This window comes from Octopus bimaculoides, chromosome 2, assembly GCF_046866305.1.
Source record: "Octopus bimaculoides isolate indiv1 chromosome 2, ASM4686630v1, whole genome shotgun sequence".
Taxonomy (NCBI): domain Eukaryota; kingdom Metazoa; phylum Mollusca; class Cephalopoda; order Octopoda; family Octopodidae; genus Octopus; species Octopus bimaculoides.
This window is the reverse complement of record NC_142929.1, coordinates 8,058,271-8,078,715: the sequence shown is the minus strand read 5'-3', so window position 1 is coordinate 8,078,715 and position 20,445 is coordinate 8,058,271. Positions and strand designations below refer to the sequence as shown.

At 39.0% G+C, this 20,445-nt stretch overlaps 1 protein-coding gene across 1 annotated transcript in view; it reads left to right on the top strand.

The window, feature by feature from the left end:
* LOC106867733 (SCO-spondin) overlaps positions 1–20,445 on the top strand; it is a 114,250-nt gene that overhangs the window by 59,290 nt on the left and 34,515 nt on the right. Inside the window, exons 17-23 of the mRNA XM_089340674.1 lie at positions 5,799–6,051; positions 7,996–8,191; positions 11,377–11,468; positions 14,546–14,598; positions 16,593–16,934; positions 17,044–17,240; positions 20,197–20,336. Coding sequence (XP_089196800.1) covers positions 5,799–6,051; positions 7,996–8,191; positions 11,377–11,468; positions 14,546–14,598; positions 16,593–16,934; positions 17,044–17,240; positions 20,197–20,336 — 1,273 coding nt within the window. The remainder of the gene's footprint in view (positions 1–5,798; positions 6,052–7,995; positions 8,192–11,376; positions 11,469–14,545; positions 14,599–16,592; positions 16,935–17,043; positions 17,241–20,196; positions 20,337–20,445) is intronic.

Below are 20,445 nucleotides of genomic sequence, written 5' to 3'. Positions count from 1 at the left end.
CCTACAGGAGCCAGTCAGGCGGTACTGGCAACGGCCACGCTCAAAATGGTGCATCTCATGTGCCACCCGCACAAGAACCAGTCCAGGGGCACTGGCAACGATCTTACTTGGCTTGCCGGGTCTTCTCACGCACAGCACATTTCCAAAGGTCTCGGTCAGTAGTCATCGCCTCGGTGAGGCCCAATGTACGAAGGTCTTGCCTCACCACCTCAGCCCAGGTCTTCCTGGGCCTACTTCTTCCACGGGTTCCCTCAACTGTTAGGGTGTGGCACTTTTTCACGCAGCTATCCTCCTCCATTCTCACCACATGTCCATACCAGCGCAATCGTCTCTCTTGCACGCCACAACTGATGCTTCTAATGTTCAGCTTTTCTCTCAAGATACTTACACTCTGACGGGTATTCACATTGACATTACACATCCAACGGAGCATACTGGCTTCATTCCTTGCGAGCTTACGTATGTCCTCAGCAGTTACAGCCCATGTTTCACTGCCACGTAGCATGGTTGTTCGTACGCATGCGTCATACAGTCTGCCTTTTACTCTGAGTGAGAGTCCCTTTGTCGCCAGCAGGGGTAAGAGCTCTCTAAACTTTGCCCAGGCTATTCTTATTCTAGCAGCTACACTTTCAGCGCACCCACCCCCACTACTAACTTGGTCGCCCAGATAGCGGAAGCTATCGACTACCTCTAGTTTTTCACCCTGGAATGAGATAGAAGTTGTTTCCTGTTTGTTTGCAGTCTTTATTGCACCTGAACATCTGCCACAAACAAAAACTAACTTGCTAGTTAACCTGCCTTTGATGTTGCTGCACCTCTTATGTGTCCATAGCTTGCACCGGGTACATCTTATAGAGTTACTACCTACTCCTTTTCTACATACTGAGCAGGGCCATCTACCTGAAGGGGTTTGTGTTTTATCTACCTTCCTACTTATTAGGATTTTGGTTTTAGCTAGGTTGACTCTAAGGCCCTTCAATTCTAGACCTTGCTTCCACACCTGAAACTTCTCCTCTAGTTCTGATAGTGACTCCGCAATTAGGGCAAGGTCATCAGCATAGAGGAGCTCCCAGGGGCAACCTGTCTTGAACTCCTCTGTGATTGCCTGGAGGACTATGGTAAATAAGAGGGGGCTGAGGACGGAACCTTGGTGGACCCCTACCTCTACCCGGAATTCATTGCTGTACTCATTTCCAACCCTCACCTTACTGGCAGCATCTCTGTACATGGCTCGCACAGCTCTCACTAACCATTCTTCTATCCCAAGTTTCCTCATTGACCACCAGATAAGGGATCGGGGGACCCTGTCAAAGGCTTTCTCCATGTCAACGAAAGCCAGGTACAGAGGTTTATCCTTAGCTAGGTATTTCTCCTGCAACTGTCTCACTAGAAATAAGGCATCAGTAGTGCTTTTACCTGGCACGAACCCAAACTGCATCTCATCTAAATTGATTCGCTCCCTAATTAGTTGGGCTATGACCCTCTCTGTAACTTTCATAACCTGATCTAACAGCTTGATGCCTCTGTAATTATTTGTATCTAAAGCGTCACCTTTACCTTTGTAGCAGTTGACTATGATGCTGCTACACCAGTCATTGGGTATGACTCCTTCGTGTATCACCTGGTTCGTAATACGGGTGACTAGGCTATAGCCAACACTGCCAGATATTTTGAGCATCTCTGCAGTGATTCCTGATGGGCCGGGGGCTTTCCCGGTCTTCATACTCTTAATTGCTTTATCTACCCTGGTACTATCAACTCGGATAGCTGGTCCCTCTATTGGGTCGACATACGGCAGGCTCTCTTTCTCCCATTCATTCTCTTTATTAAGCAATCTATCGTAGTGGCATCTCCAGACCTCTTTCTTTGCATCCTCATTTAATGCAAGCGTACCATCATCCATGCGAACACATTTCTCTCCTACAACATCATTATTCTCTCTCCTACACTGTCTTGCAACACGAAATACCTCGAGTCTTTGGTCCTCACGGCGCAGAACATTGGCAAATCTTTCCTTATCTGCTTCCCCTCTGGCTAAATAAACCTGTCACCTAGCCTCCCTTCTGGCACATTGGTACAATTCCCTGCTACCACCGTTCTTCCAGTCCTTCCAAGCCTGTTTCTTTTGTCTAATAGCCCTGTCTACCTCCTTGTTCCACCACCACGTTACTCTGGGTTGGGAGGGGACCTTACACCACCCACAAATCTGGTCGGTGGCTTTCAACAGGTTCTCCCGCAGAAATCTCCAATTGTCTTCCACGTTGTATGATGCTATATCCCCTTCTATTTCGTTAAATGCTTCAAGTAACTTGTCTCTAAGTCTCTGTCCGTTTGCAGGGTCTTTAAGCTTCCACACCCTTCTTCTCCAAGCCTGTCTAATTCTGGGCACCCATTTTGCCTTGATCCCAAAGTCGCTAACTACTAATCTATGTTGTGGGGTACATTCTTCGCCAGGGTAGGTTTTGGCATTTATAAGCCGCCCTCTTTCCCTATTTCTGGCGAGGATGTAGTCGATTTGGCTAGAGTGTCTGCCGGAGCGGTAGGCGACTAGGTGACTGGCAGGTTTCCTGAAGTTGGTATTGCAGACCATAAGATTGGTTGCATCACAGAACTCCAGCAGTCTGGTTCCCTCCTCGTTGCGGGAACCGAAGCCATAGCCTCCATGTATGCCATGGAAGCCTCCAGCACGACGTCCGACATGACCGTTGAAGTCTCCAGCCACAAAGAGAAGGTCCCTGTCACTCGTCGACGAGTTAGTTTGCAAGAGGGTGTCATAGAATTGGTCTTTCAGACCATCTGGTAGCCCCGGTTGAGGTGCATAGGCTGAGATGACAGTAGCTAATCTATGATGAAGCACTAATCTGATCTTAAGTACTCTGTGACTTACTCTAACGACCTCGATTACCTTATCCACCCATTTCTCCGCTAGAAGTATTCCTACGCCCCCGACCCCGTCAGTGTTCCCTGCCCAGAAAATCTTGTACCTGTGTTCTTTGCCTGTGAGGAACCTCGCAGAACCTCCTCTCCATCTTACTTCCTGGATGCAGCACATATCTACGCGTCTCCATTCAAGCATCTCAACAATTTCACCAGATCTACCTTTCAGCGTGCCGACGTTGAGAGTGCCAATCCTAACAGTATGGGTGTTGGGGGTGTGGGCCTGTAGCCTGGGAAGGGGAAAAGCAGTGTCGTGTACCTGAAAAGAAAACTTGCAATTGGAAGAATTCATAAGCAAAACAGTACCTACAACCTGCAAACATTTCTCAAACTTAATGCGCTACCCAAAGGTAGGGGAGAGGATGGCCAAGGCCACTAGATGGGTTCCGGGAGACAGCCGAGGTTGACAGGATGACAGAAGAATGAACTTCCGGTGGAGGGGGTAGGATGACAGAGGAATGAACTTCCGGTGGAGGGGGTGGGAGGGCGGGTTACCGCCAGCGAGTAGATAGGGCTCTTAATTGTAGATTTTAAATATTTGAGAGACAACAATGCATAAATCGTAATTTTTAAAAGAGCAATGAATTCTAGGTGATTAGAATATAACGTAGCATGAATTTAGGAAGCTTAGAAAATGAATAAGCATGAATTTAAGACAACAACTGAATTCAATTGAATTTCATGGAGAGAAACAAGATAAATAATAGAGGGCAAACTAAAGCGCGAAGGTATGAGATGTTTGAGGCCGTAAATAAATAAAAAAATCTCTATCTTATCTGCATCTTGGAGATTTCGTCATAGTATGTCAGCGAGATAATTTAGAATGGGTTTCTCATTTATATATAGCCAGAACCTGAAGACCTTAAGGAAAAACTACGAGAGAGAGAGAGAGAGAGGATGGAGGGGTAGACAGAGGCATGGCGGGAGAAAAGATCATCATCATCATCATATATATATATATAAAGAGAGAGAGAGAGGGGGGACCAGTCAAGCAGCACATCACGCTGTAATTCTTGGGCTGAGAAATCAACACTTAAAAGCCATAATTTTAAGGAGCGATAAGAATTTTTGAATAAAGGAAAATGGGTAGGGGTGGGTAGGTACCGCCAGCGAGTAGATAGGGCTCTTAATTGTAGATTTTAAATATTTGAGAGACAACAATGCATAAATCGTAATTTTTAAAAGAGCAATGAATTCTAGGTGATTAGAATATAACGTAGCATGAATTTAGGAAGCTTAGAAAATGAATAAGCATGAATTTAAGACAACAACTGAATTCAATTGAATTTCATGGAGAGAAACAAGATAAATAATAGAGGGCAAACTATATATATATATATATATATATATATATATATATATATATATACATACAGGGTGTGATGAATATGTTGTCATCTAAATTACACTGACATCTCATTTAAACAGATACATTTACCAAAATTACATAAAAATATCTTGAAATACTAAAGAGTGAATTTATTCAATAAAATCGGCATTGGCTTCAACCACGGCCTCTACAGGACTTTGGAATCTCCTGCAACTCTTCTGGATAGTCTCCTTGTTTAAGTTGGTGAATGCTGCAATAATCCTAGCCTTCAGTTCATTTCTGGTGTTACAAGGAGTTTTGTTGGTCTGTCGTTCAACTGCACCCCACACATAATAATCAAGGAGGTTGCAGTCTGTGGAGTTAGGTGGCCAGATGTTAGGGGTGACGTGGTCGCAAAAATTGTCTGACAGCCATGACTGGGTTCTCCTTGCTTGTGTGGCATGGTTCAGAGTCCTATTGCCAGATATAGTCTTCCAGTAGCCACCCTCTTGAATCAGAGCAACACTACCTCCTCCAGGCACTTGATGTAGGCATCCGTGTTGAGTCTGAGGTCTTGTGGGAAGATGAATCACTCTTTTTATCACTCTCGGTACATGTCCTCAGATTGCACTGTCCTCAGGTTGACACCCAAACACTCTGAAATGTTTGTATCAGAGCTGCCGAAAGGATCCTGCAATGCTACCATGAACATTGACCCATGATTACCTAAGTTATCATTCAGAACTGTGATGTCTATGACATATGTGATGTGATGACCTTTCACAGATCAGTTTTGGACAGACCATTGTTTGATGCAAGCAAAATTCCAGAAGGTAATTAGAATGGAAGAAAGAAAAGAGCCAGCTGGAATATCTCAACACCCGAATGTCCATAGAAGCTTCAGAATCATTTATACGGTATCAATGGTATTACAACTTGGAGGGGAATTTTGAGACCAGGTCTTTCAATGCATGGCTGAAATCATGCGATATACTACATACAATCAGAGGGACTGGTTTGATGAAAATGATGCTGAGGTTCAGACACTCCTGTCTGCAAAGCCTACAGTGTATCACTGCAAAGAGGACTGTCAGTTGTGCAGCAGAATTTGCACCAGGCTCCAGTCTGATTTGGCATGGTTTGGCATGGTTGGATACCCTTCCTAACACCACCCACTTTACAGAGAGTGCTGTGTGCTTTTGCATGGCACCCCACAGGTGCTTTTATGTGACACTGCACACGTCCTTATGTAGCACCACAGGGATGCCTTACATGCCACCAGCACTAGTTCTTTTTTATATGGTACTGACACAGGACTCTCACTGACCAATGCTCTCCACCAGAGGAACTTCTGTCATGGAGTTTGAGTCATCTTAAGTATATATATATAAATATGTGTGTGTGTGTGTGTAGAAGTATTTATTATTTTCCACTATGGTTTAGTTACTCAGTTACTAATTTCAATGACCTTAAATTATTGGTTCCTTGTTTGTTTTCATGTTTTCCATGTTACTGTTAAAGTTTAAATTATACATTTTCAATATCATTATAGGCATATCATGTCCTGAAGGTACAGGTCAGGAATATGTGAGCTGTAAATCTTCATGCCTGACATCATGTCATGACTTAGATAAGGACTTGTCACAATGCAAAACTGGCTGTGTATCTGGATGTCAGTGTCCAGAAGGTACATTGATGAACAATATTGGAATATGTGTAAAAATCTCAGAGTGTACTTGCTATGATAAACACCACAAGAAACATTATGAGAATGGTGAAAATGTACAGATATTTGGCCGAAATTGGTAAGTAATCAATTTTAGTGTTTTCCTCATTGGTTTCAAATTTTGGCACACGGCCGGCAATTTCAGGGACAAGATTAAATCAATTACATTGACCTTCATAATCAGCTGGTACATATTTTATCAACCCCAAAAGAATGTAAAGTAAAGTCAGTCTTGATGGAATTTGAACTCAGAATCTAAAATGTTAATTATTTTGTCCAGTCTGCTAATGATTCTATCAACTCGCCATATTGTCCAGTGTACTAATAATTCTGCCAGCTTGCTGTTATTATAACAATGGCTTCCAATTTTAGTACAAGGCCAGCAAGCTCAGGTTACACGAACCTCAACACTCAGCTAGTTCTTATTTTATTGATTCCAAAGGTATGGAAGATAAAGAGTTGACCTCAACAGAATTTGGAGGACAGTTGTGTACAGAAGTACCAATCTCTAACTGTGTAGGGAACGTATGGCAGAGGCAATCCCAGGAAGACATGGGATAAGGTGGTGAAGCATGATCTACGAACTTTGGGCCTCACAGAGGCAATGACCAAGACAAGTAACTAACTGACCTAGTGAGAATTGACTCACCACTGCAGGGAATTCGTTAAGTTTCTCATATAACCTGCTGCAAATCTTAGTCAATATTCATTTTACTAGATAAACAGTATTAAAAACAACTTGTGGTACATCATCATATTCTTCACTTTAGCTGTCATTGTTTAACCCCAGATCAGCTCTGAATGTGCATGCTTTGATCAAGGGCATGCCAGCCATTATCATCATGTTCTTATATTAAAGCATAATGAATGTCATCCAATGTGGTCTTTCCTTATATAAGATTATCGAAGATGGTATGTTGTAGATTGACTATGATTTAGCTGTTATTTCTAGCAGCGTTAGTGACCACTTTGAAGCTCCCACATTATTACCATTAGCATTATCGTAGCTTCATTACTTCCAGCGTCATCAACCTAATCATGCAAATTTAAGAAAAATAACTTTTTCTTTCTATTATTACATTATTGTATTTGGGAAAATAAGTGGTCTGATCAATAAGTATCTGGGTTGTTGCTATAGTAACAAAGCTAAAGCACGCAGAGTGAAGTTATTTGGCAAAGATTGACCTTGAACTCTGCATTGTTTTAACATTCTAGCTCACTTCTGCTGTTTACAGCAGTGCTTGGAAGGAACGTGTGTAGTGTGTGGTCATCGCATTGACATGAATCTACATCAAATTTTGCCAAAAGCTGCTCAGAGGCCTACACAAAGTTGTAGAAGTGTATGGAGAGGAGTGTATGATTCAAAAAAATTTCAATAATGGCGAACATTCTGAGGGGCTTGCAACCAACAGAACTGAGAAAAACATCGCAGATGTGCATGCAGCTGTGAGGGGAAATTATCGAATCCCTATCAGTAAGTTATCAGAGGATGTGCAGATTAGTTATGGTTCAGTTCAGTCTGTTATCACTGAAGATTTGGGTATGAGATATGTGTCTGCCAAGTTTGTGCCAAACCCGCTTTCAGTTGACAATGCACTTGCTCATTCAATGCAGCTTGTGCAGCAGTTTTTAGCAAGGCACAGCATTCCCCAGGTCCGACAGCCACTGTATTCCCCAGATCTCACCCCTTGCAACATTTTCCTCTTTCGGAAAATCAAATCTCAATTGAAAAGAAGAAGATTTCAGGATGTCAAGGAAATCAAAGTGAATGCGATGAGGCAGCTGCTGATTATCCCAGAAAACAAGTTCCAGGAATGCTTCCATCAATGGAAACAGTGCTAGATTAAGTATGTCGATTCTGAAAAGGACTACTTTGAAGGAGATTAAATGCCAAATTGGTACATATTTTAGTCTTGTTTTTATAGCACCAGTCCAGATACTTATTGATCAGACCTCATATTTACAAATGTCAAGTTGATGTAAATAATGTTATGGTCTAAGTAATACAATTTTCTGTTTTCAGTGAATGTACTAGTGGTAAATGGGAGTGCAATACAACTACAGAAGAAGTGATCTGCCGCAAAAATCGTACATGGGTAGACAATGCAACAACCTGTCAAGAAACCTGTCATACTTTATCCAAACCTGAACCATGTATACTCTATGACTCAGAGTATGAAGGTTGTAGATGTCCTCCAAATTATGTGTCATCTCCAGATGTAAGTAAATCTCAAAAGTATTTGGTATGTTTAGTGCTTAATCAGGCAAGGGGAGATAGTAAAAATATTAACTAGTATTCCTTTCTACTAAGGCCTCAAATTTTGGGGGAATTACATCGATCCCAGCATTGGGCAAAGTGGACCCTAGCAAAACTTGAACACAGAGTATAAAGTCAGACAAAATGCCACTGGGCCCAGTGTAACAGTGATTCTGCCAGTTCACTACCTTTGGTCTCAAATTTTAGCAAATGTTGGGAGTGGGTGTCAGTCAGTTACATTGACCCCAACATTCAGCTGGTATTTACTTTATTGACCTGGTAAAGGATTAAAGGCAGAGGTAAACTCAGCAGAATTTTAATTCAAAACATAAGAATGGATGAAATGCCAGCATGCGTTTTGCCTGGCATGTTAATGAGTGTGCCAGCATGCGTTTTGCCTGGCATGTTAATGAGTGTGCCAGCATGCGTTTTGCCTGGCATGTTAATGAGTGCGCCAGCATGCGTTTTGCCTGGCATGTTAATGAGTGTGCCAGCATGCGTTTTGCCTGGCATGTTAATGAGTGTGCCAGCATGCGTTTTGCCTGGCATGTTAATGAGTGTGCCAGCATGCCACCTTATTAATATTAACTGCTTCCTTTGAATTACATTATTCAAGTTCTGATTCTTTCATATATTTTTAAACCTTTCATTCAGTCCATAATAACAAAACTAAGACTACCCAGCACAAAGTCTGATGAAAAATATTTCATATCTGTTGAAATAATTATATATCCCACAAGTTGAGTATTGTAAAAATTATAACAAAATGTTTATAAGAGAATGAATGGTTGGAATTATTACAAGTAGGGTTCAAAAAATTCCATTTACTATAAATAGTCATACTAAACAAATTTTTTAAATGGTATCACCAAATGTTTTGATATTCATCAAGGTAAAATGATTTCAATATTCTTATCCTCTTGAATGGCATCTAAAATACTGTTTGAAATAAATAAAAAGAAGCAACTACAAAAATAGTATCAACAAAAATTTGAAAAACTGAATTGTTATGTCACGAGAAGGGGCATCAGGGATGAAATTAGGTGGTAGGCTTTACATGTTACCTGATTTACCTACAACAGTGCTGCATTACTGGCCCATTTAAGAGTACCCTTCAATCATTGGGCAATATGCTGTGCTTGAGAAAACCTGTTGAGTCAAGTGAAATCTTTGTCACGGCCAATGCCAATACCACCTGACTGGCACCCATGCTGGTGGCATGTAAAATGCACCATTTGAGCATGGTCAATACCAGTGCCACAAGACTGGCTCTTGTGCCAGTGGGATGTAAAAAGTACCATTTAAGCATGGTTGATGCCAGTGCTGCTGGACTGGCTCCTGTGTCGGTGGCATGTAATAAAAAGCCCCATTCGAGCATGATCAATGCCAGGGCCACCTGACTGGTTCCCATGCTGGTGGCACGTAAAAAGCACCCACTACACTATCGGAGTGGTTGGTGTTAGGAAGGGCATCTAGTTGTAGAAACCTTGCCAGATCAGATTCGAGCTTGGTGCAGCCTTCTGGCTTGCCAGTCCTCAGTCAAACCGTCCAACCCATGCCAGCATGGAAAGTGGAAGTTAAACAATGATGATGATAAAAAGGAGTTGATCTTATAGCAAACATTCAAATGAAACCTCGTATTCATCCTCACCCATATTTCCAGAAGACACTGGACCTGCTTAACTTTAAGCCTAAGCATTGCTTGCAGGAATTTCACCAGTCTGTGAGAACCTAGCTAATTCTCTGATTAATTTATTAAAATAACAGTGAATCCTAAAGAAATGGCATACATCATCATCATCATCATCCAGGGTATTGTAACCATCAACAGCCATTAACATTTTTACATTAGCAAGATTTTGAACTAAAGATCTATGAAATGCGACTCTGGAGCAGCTGCAACATATTTTAAGCTGAATGAAATAGAGCCATTTGAAATTAAGTAGATTGTCAAAGGTCCATTATGTGCCATTTTGTTTGGGAATTAAACTAACAATCTTATGACCAGGGGTCCAACAGTCTACCCATTAGACCAGGCACCTTCGTATTGTCTGGTACACAACAAGCCATATACTTCTATTGCTCTGTATTAATTACAAAAACAAGATATGTTAATGAAACTAAAATTGGTGCAGGCATGATTGTGCGGTAAGAAGTTTGCTTTCCAACCACATGGTTCTGAGTTCAGTCCCACTGTATGGAACCTTGGGCAAGTGTCTTCTTCTATAGCCTCAGACTAACCAAAGCCTTGTGAGCAGATTTGGCAGAGAGAAACTGAGAGAAGCCTATCGTGTGTGTGTGTGTGTGTGTGTGTGTGTGTTTGTATGTGTGTATGTGCATGTGAATGTATGCGTGCGTGTGTGTGTGTGTGTGTGTGTGTGAATGTGTGTGTGTGTATGAATGTGTATGTGTGTGTGCGTTTTTTCTGACACTGCTTGACATTTGGTGTTAGAGTGTTTACAGCAAAAGAAACTGATAAGATAAGAAGCAGATCTTAAAAAGTGCTATGCTCAATTTGTGATGCCCCAGACCACAGTCTTCCCAGACCACAGTCTTCCCAGACCACAGTCTTCCCAGACCACAGTCTTCCCAGACCACAGTCGAATCGTCCAACCCATGCCAGCATGGAAAACGGACGTTAAACGATGATAATGATGGTGATGATGATAAATCTTATATGTTGACGTAAACTGAAAATTGACAGGTAGCGCTTAAATGTTGAGTACATCTGGAAGGATACAGTTATCATTATCGTTTTTTAACATCTAATTTCTGTGCTAGCATGGGTTAGTCTGTCATCCAGTTCAAAACCACTATCTGTCCTGTGGGTATTGTTAGCAAGTTCATTCTTGCAAACATGTAGATAAAGTATAAAAATATTACAAAACTCATAATTTCTTCCTACATTTTCCTTTGTACCAGTCTAAGATCACAGGCTCAGAACTTTCACTTTTGACTTTGCCATAACAAAAATTTCAAAAGATTCCCAAAATCTTTACATAACTAAATAACAAGGCAAGCTTTTTTTTTTTTTTTTTTTAATCAATACTAATAAGCAAAATGCAGATACATTTCTACAACATAATCTATAACAATAATGACATATTGTTACTTCTTTGCCTTTTTTAAAAAAATTTTTGAAATCAGGGTGATTGTGTTTTACCAAGTGAATGTCCTTGCAAATATGGAAATACCTGGAAGCCTGCAGGAACCACATTGGAAGTTGGTTGCAAAAAATTGTAAGTACCAAAATTCTATTTAACTGCATAGCTACTTCATTTACCAAGGATTTCATTAAAATTATTAGATATGTTTTATAAAAGTTGATCCTAATTTCAAGTTATAACCACTGCCCAGGTAGAGGCAATCATTTGGGTTTTGGAGCCTTTTTGACAAATTCACCCAGTTGTAAACATTTGGATTAGGTTTTCAATCAGATGATAACGTTCTTCCTTTCTCTCAACAATCATGGAGGCCCTGAAAGACATCCTGTGCGTTGCCCTTTCTATTGTCACAAAGTGGCCAAGACCTGTATAAAAACATAAGAGAAACCAAAACTCTCGAATGTCTTGAAAATTAACCAAGACTTCTGGGAATAATCAAAAGGTCAGAACATCTTATGCCAAACTAAATATCTTCATTTACTCCTACGTGATTCACTGAACATGTCTGTTTTCATCGTTAATTGCAAATTCCATTTCTATTCAATATGACACAGATATTTTATATAACTGTATCCTGTCTTTGTCTCACTAAACAATCAATATCTGCAAAACAACCATAGACCCATACATCCATTAGCCCTAGAAACACCTAATATATTTCATTAAATGCTACTTCGTGCAACTCTAGTTAATTAATTTCAGCTTCACCAAATTTTACACACATCAGCAAACGTACTATTTAATCATTATTGAAAACATATACTCAACGTATGTGATTTGCTCATTTGCAGGTAGGCTACAATTTGACACAGAGGAGATGACGCTCTCAAACTGCCAGGAGTTAAAGCACCTGAAAGTTATAGACAGGCAAGATAACTGACCCCAAATCCTATCCAGGAGTGATGGACATTGATGCTTCACCGTTCTTGCGGTTATCAGTCTCATCTACCTGAACTGAATTGGAGACAAGCTGAATAGCCTGCAAATGATTATATGCAAGTTAGCGTAAAAACCATCAGCTGCTATGCCCCAGTTTTGTATACATAGGAATAGATATTTGGTTATATATATATATATATATATATATATATATATATATACAGGGGTTGGACAAAATAATGGAATCACCTAGCATCATAGCATCATAATTTTGAAATCTATAAAACTGTCAAAAGCTTGTTTCACTATTACTACTTTCAAAAACAAAGGTTGCAAAGTATTTAGAGTGGAGTAAAAACCTACAGAATTGGTCCCTAGACCAGTGGAAGAATGTTGTTTTCTCGGACAAGTCATCCTTTACCCTATTTCCAACCACTGGCCAAGTATACATGTGGAGACAGCCAAAAGAAGTATTTGACCCAGACTGTATTCTTCCAACTGTTAAACATGGAGGAGGATCTGTAATGATCTGGGGGGGCTGTATCTTGGAAATCCACAGGGCCAATGGTTTCCATTCATGGCAGAATTAATAGTCAAGACTGTTTAAGCATTTTATCTAATCAAATTCATTCTATGGTTGTAGAACTGAGGGTAACACAATCTTTCAGTATGATAATGCACCAATTCACACAGCTAAAGTTGGTATTGAATGGCACGAGGAACATTCTAGTGAAGTTGAACATCTTATCTGGCCACCACAGTCCTCAGATCTCAATATTATTGAACATTTATGGTGCATTTTAGTAAAAAACAAGTAAGGAGTTGATATCTTCCACCATCATCACTACAAGAACTGGAGACTGTTTTAGATGAAGAATGGACAACAATTCCTTTGGAAACAATTCAAACTTTGTGCAAGTCCATACCTTATAGAATTCAAAGGCGGTCCTACCCCATATTAAAATAAATTTGTTTGAAATTTTAAGATGTTTCCATTATTTCATCCAACCCCTGTATATATATATATATATATATATATATATCATGATCATGATGATTTAATGTTCATTTTTCCATACTAGTATGGGTTGAACGGTTTGGCCAGCTGAAGAATGGCCTGGGCTCCATGTTTATTTTGGCATGGTTTCTACAACTGGATGCCCTTCCTAATGCCAACCACTTTACAGAGGATACTGGGTGCTTTTACTGACTCCAGTACAGGTGATTTTTACATAGCACCAGCACCCATGAGCCTACAAGATTAGGAACACCCAGCTGAAGAGGGGTGCAAGGGTCATGCCTGTATGCATGGACAAGCACGATTTTACTTTGCTTGGAGTTTCTTCTCAAGCACCACAAATTGTCAGGAGTCTCAGTCCCCTGTCATCCCCTCTGTGAAGACAACATCTGTTGAGCCTTTCTCATCACTTCTTCCTGGGTCTGCCCCTCCCACATATTCCTCTACGATTAGAGATCATCACTTCTTGATGCAACTGTCTTCATTTATACAAATCACATGACCACACCAGCACAGTCTTCTCTCTTGCACACTACATCTGATGCCTCATATACCCAGTTTTTCTCTCAAATCACTTACATTCTGTCATATATGCACACTGACTTTACTCCTCCTGTGCAGTATACTGGCTTCAGTCCTTTCAAGCCATTGCATATCCTCTGTAGTCACAGCCCATGTCTCACTGCCATGTAACATAGCTGTCCATACACAGGCATCATACAATCTGCCTTTCACTCTGAGAGGGGAGTCCTTCGTTACTAACAGAGGTAGTAGCTCTCTGAACTTTGCCCAGCCTGTTCTTATTCTAGCAGCTATGCTTTCAGAGCATCCTCCACCACTGCTAACTTGGTCACCTAAGTAATGGAAACTATCTACTATTTCTAAGGATCCCTACTGACATTGGAGGGTGCCTATTTTTTCATGCATTCCTTGTGTTCAATGTACCTGCATATCTGCCACATGTAAAGACTCTGTTAGTCTTCCAGTGATACTTCTGCACCTCTCATGTGTCCATAGCTTGCACTGGGTTCACCGTATGCAGTTTCTCTTGACACTTTTTCTACATACCAAGCAGGGCCATCTGTGATTTGTCTTTACCCTTGAACTAAGGAAAACAGCTTGATGAAATAATCATCCTTATTTGCCAATTGCTTTCCGATAGAATTATTAAGCCAAGCACACAATTTGATTTTATTAGATCTCAAATTCAACAGTGAATTTCTAGACTCTTGATTTCATTTCTTTTGTATTTTAGAGAATGTATAAATTCAGTATGGCAGCAGAGTAGTGGTCCAGAGAACTGTCCAGGTTAGTTTGTTAATTGCATTAAAAAAATACAATTAATTTTTTTTAAGCCTGTTTTAAAACTTATGCTCCCTAATTGATAAAAATCAGTTACTCTAAAATTTCTTCAACTTATCATCATTTACAATTTTGAAAATCACTGATACCAACACCCTTATATTCATATATCTCTAATGATCTGAGAACTATTTAGATCTTATTATTTAGGTTGGTGGTCTAAGCAAAGTATGCTCATTAATTCTATTTTAGACTTCACCTGCACACAGGTAGATGCTAGGAGTGCCACAGTACTGAGGGCTGAGAAGCCTATGCATCATGTATAATATAATTTTATCATATTTAAATGGAGGTAGAAGCCCACTTCTTTGATGCAGCAACATGGCTTGTTGGCAACAAAAATGACCCCGCTGAAACATTGTTGCAATCAATATCTTGGAAAGGAATACATTCCATTAGCCTAGATTGCCTTTGACAATACATGAAAATTAATCTTTCATTTGTATTCTAATAACTGAACATGCCAACCGGTTCAAGAATCAAACCCACAATCAGGCAGCCGAAACACTTGACCACATGCTTCATGTCGAAATATGATGAAAGGAAAATCTCCCAATTAACCTCACTACCGCAAGTACATCTTCACTTAAACTGAAAAGAAGTGTCATTATTTGCTGGAGGCTGAGTAACCGTTTTGACTCTGAAGTGAGGGGCCAGTTATTGAGATGTAGTCTGAATTATGTTAAGGCGGTATTTTTGTCAGAAGAGATCCTCAGTGTTAAGAAGATCAAGCAATTGGAGTGGTTTTGTGGACTCTAGTTGAGTGGAGATTATGATTGAAGGAGAGAAATGTCGTGTGATAAGGTCTTCTTTAAATGACTAGTATATGTATTTCCTTGCTCTTGAGAAAAACAAGATTGGCATATCTCTATTGGAAAATATTTTCAAGGTCTCTGTTCATGGAGTGCATGGGTGTTTGTGGAATCAACCCATTAAAAGTGGAAGACACATGGCTGGATATATTAGGAAAGAATGAAGTTTAGTGTCATCTGCATAAGTGTGGGTGTAGTTGGATGTGGGGATAAGTCAATGGTGTAAAGAAATAGGGTAACAAAAGTAAAGTTTGGGGTATGCCATAGTTGATAGTATGAGGGATAGAAAAAGCTTTATCAATAGACAATGATAGTGAAATGTAATTCAAATGATGAGAGACAGTTTTGAAAGGAGGTTTACATGCCAGACATGGTTGAAAGCTTTGTTGATATCCAAAATGACAACTTTGCTTTTGATAAAACTTCTCCAAAGGATAAGCCCACCGGTTGGTTTTATGGAAATCATAATGGTAGTCATTAACAAAAATGATGAAGACAATAAACATATACTCTTTTAGTTGTTTCAGTCATTTGACTGCGGCCATGCTGGAGCACCGCCTTTAGTCGAATCAAATCGACCCCAGGACTTATTCTTTGTAAGCCTAGTACTTATTCTATCGGTCAAATTTGCCGAACCGTTAAGTTACGGGGACCTAAACACACCAGCATCGGTTGTCAAGCGATGTTGGGGGGACAAACACAGACATACAAACATACACACACGCATACATATATGTATATATATATATATATATATATATATACATATATACGACGGGCTTCTTTCAGTTTCTGTCTACCAAATCCACTCACAAGGCTTTAGTCGGCCCGAGGCTATAGTAGAAGACACTTGCCCAAGGTGTCACGCAGTGGGACTGAACCCAAGACCATGTGGTTGGCAAGCAAGCTACTTACCACACACACACACATATATATATATTTAAAAAATGATGTTGTAGTTTTACCAATGTAACCATGTGTTGAAAATAAGCACTTTTGTAAAATGTGTTCCATCTGATCCAACCTTACCCAAAATATTTATTAAAATGTATGTATGTAATGTTCCGCACACACATATATAAAGGTTGCTAAACCAAATTGTAAACAAGCATTATACTTCTATTTCAGCTGAATGTTGGACATCTGGTGCATCTCACTACTCTACATTTGATGGTCTTCACTACTCCTTTGAAAGCGATTGTGCATATACCTTTACAGAATCATTGGATGGAACATTTAAAGTTATTGTCAGGAATATTGAATGCAACTTCCCATTTACAGTTTGCACAAAGAATATTGAGTTAAAAATCTTCAACAAAACCATTCACTTTGTACAAGGAAAGCCACCAACCTTTGATGACTTCGATATTTCTGACAGAGGTCTTGTCTCGCAGAATTATTCAGTGAAGGAAACTGAATTCACTTATATAGTTCATACATCTGTAGGTTTTACTTTTACATGGGATAAAAGTAAGGAAAACTTTGAAATTCATTAGAAAGAATGCGAGAGATAGAGTGAATAACCAGCTTTGACATGCATATGTTATTATCTTATATTTATTGTATTTATACATATTAGGTACTAGACTGTATGTCCAATTGAGCGATGAATGGGCTGGGAAAGTACAAGGTCTGTGTGGCAACAGAGATCATGACTCTACAAATGACTTTCAAACAAGATCCAATTCAGTTGAAAAAGTACCTTCTGAATTTGCCCATACTTGGAGAGTTACTGACTGTCTAAAGCCTCCTTCAACTTTGAAAGATGCTTGTGAGGTATGTAAAAACATATTTGTTCATTTCTTTTTTCTTTTTTTTTATTGTAGCATAAACTGTTTAACCAATACCTTGAGGTGGAATTTCATAGATAGAAACTGTGCAGATACTTGTTGCATGTACAACTCATTAACTTTTATTGGACTTCCTAGTTTGATATTATGAAAAAAGAAATTCAAATTAAAGAAAGAAAAAAACTTACTTGAGATTTACAATTAGGATCAATTCTTAAGAATTTGCCTTGTTATTAAAATCATATACTCTCTAAAGAATATTTACGAATACCTCTTTGTTTTTATGGATTTGAGAAAGCATGAAATATGTTAAACGACATGGTTTTATCCAGGTGTCTATATAACAATTTTAAAGTTATTTACTTTCCAAATGTTCATGATTTTTCACAATAGCACACCTTGAATATAAACTGTTCAAATACCAACACAAAGATGTAGAAAAATTTACTTTTGTTTTAATTCATTAACTGGGTTAAATATTTTCTATGATTTTGTAGTGAATTGAAAGAGTTCATGTTAAACATAACCCTTAAAATAAATTCAATTAAGTGCCATTAGAAGTCACTGAGTTAGTAAATGTTTTTCTTTAAAAGTATTAGTGTTTAGCTTTATCTCTCTAAACTCTTAATTTGGATTATGCTGAAGTCAATTTTGTATTTATCTAAGATCAATAAAACTGAGTATCAGTAAAACAAGATAGTTAATCCAGTTGACTGTCTTCTTTTCTTTGCAGTCAAGTTATGATTCAGTTTTGATAGGAAACTTCTTTTAACCCATTCATGCTGATTGTCCTTTTAAACTGACACTTAATTTACAAGGGTATAAAACAAATACTTGATACAAATTGTGATTTGCGTATGATCTGTATCAAAGAATGAAACATGTTCTTAATGCATATGCTGTCTGTATCAAACGGATTTCAATGAAATTTTTTCCAGTTGCTATTTAGGTCAAAATAATAGCATCTGTGATTTTTCAGGTAATTTCATATACTAGAAAAATTTCGGCACAAATGGGTTAAACAATGTCAAACATAGTCACTGGAATTTGAAGGTATTTTTGGTGGTTTGGGTTACCAAGAAAGAATCCAGCAAATGCCAAAACTCAGGCATGCTGACCGTTGCAGAAAAATTCTGTTTCAAACTGAGATTGCATGAAAACAGTCTGTAAAAGAACAGCAATAGGAAACAAAAGAAACAAGAACGAATGTATGGGAAAAAGAAAAAGGGGAAAATATTATAGTATTGGAAGTAAAGATAAGAGTTGATGGTGTTTACCCAATGGAGATCAATGGAAATTATGACTTCATGTGATATCAATTGAGGATGCAGCCATTTGGAGACCAAATAATTACAACTGATCCCACCTGTCCAACACATTCCATGTGCCCTTACAAGTGAAGAAGCTTTGAAAGTGGTAGTATTTCCATTGTTGCAGATGTGTGTGATGTGCCAGCCACTGCAATGAAAGGTCTAGCTGTCTGTGACTCCAAGAAGCTCACACACCAATTAATTGCAAGATCATGACATGGTGTAATCTAGTTTTAAGTGGCAAGAACTTGAACAGCATCATTCATGCCCCATCATCTCTAATCAGCTGGATCCAATGGCAAGACATGATCAGGATGGTGGAGATGGGACTGAATACAGAAATAACCAAAGACTTAACAGAGTTGAACAATAAAAACTATCTGCCAGAATACTATGTCAGAGTTGTTTCCCATAGCTTTATGTTACACCCTAATTCTCCACTGCCTGATGAGTTCCAGGTGTAAGACATGTAGATGATGAATAACTGAATGAAAAAATGTAAATGAAGCAATGTCACCATGAGTGATTGTGGAGAAGTTAAACAGAATACAAACAAAATAAATGGAAGAGAAGGGTGAGGGACGATAGCAGGAAAAATTGAGTTAAACAAAGGAAAAATTATTCATTCAGCTCTCTTGATGCACAAGTTTCACAATAGAAAATAAATTCGTGTTCTTGGTGAATTGACAGATTTGTTAGAGCATGGGATAAAATGCCTAGTGATTTTTGTTCAAGTTCTCTGTACCCTGAGTTTGAGTCTTGTTGAGGTCAGTCTTCTAGGACTAATAAAATATCTGTGAAATATAGCAGTTAGTTCTTGTTTCTCTTACTTTTGAAATTAATTACATTATATCCTGAGAAGTGTCATATGAGATTACTCACAGTATTCTTTTCTCCATGGAGGCACATGGTCTAGTGGTTAGAGCAGCGGATTTTCAGTCGAAGGATCATGGGTTTGAATCTCAGACTGGGCATTGTGTGTGTTTATGAGCGAAATACCTAAGCTTCACATGGCTCCGGTAGAAGGTAATGGCAAACTTCTGCTGACTCTTTCGCCACAACTGTCTCTCACTTTTTCTTCCTGCATCCAGCAGCTCACCTGTGACAGAGTGGCGTCCCATCCAGGTGAGGAACCTATACATCAATGAAACCTGGAAACCAGCCTTTATGAGCCAGACATGGCTCAAGAAGTAACAAACAACAATCTTTTTCTCCAGTAATGGAGAAAGATTGAGTTTGAAAGCTAGAAGCCTCTTCTTGTAGAAAAACTGATATGCTATTGAAACCATTTAAGGACAGTTCAATGTGCAGTTCAGCCCAGAATGGAAATAAGGATAAAAGAATGGTTATAAACATTACATGACCTACAGTATAAAGTGATAACAAAACCTAAAAATTGGCTTAGCAAGGTGAAGTGAAAGGCTCAACCTATGTTTTGGGAGCTCTTGATAACTCCTATGTTCAGCAAAGTGTTTGCATAAATTGTAATGAAAAATGTTACCTCTGTATTTCATGAATTATTTCATATCAGGTTGAAAATGTCATATAAAAATGGAAAATAATTCAGTTTACAAATCAAATAGCCTGCTCATGTTTTTAATAATATTCCTTTTAATACATTTTGAAATTCAGCTACAGCCACGCAGAAAACCATGGGCTATTGAATCATGTAAAGTTATTAAATATGGCAATGTCTTCTCCTTATGTCGAGAAGTGTTACCTGATTCTGTTGTGCAGGAATATTATGATGACTGTTTACACGATTCTTGTGGGTAAGTTGGAACTATTTATTCCTTTAAATTTTTTAAAATTATTTTTACAATGGTTTATTTACTCTTTTACTTGTTTCAGTCATTTGACTGTGGCCATGCTGGAGCACTG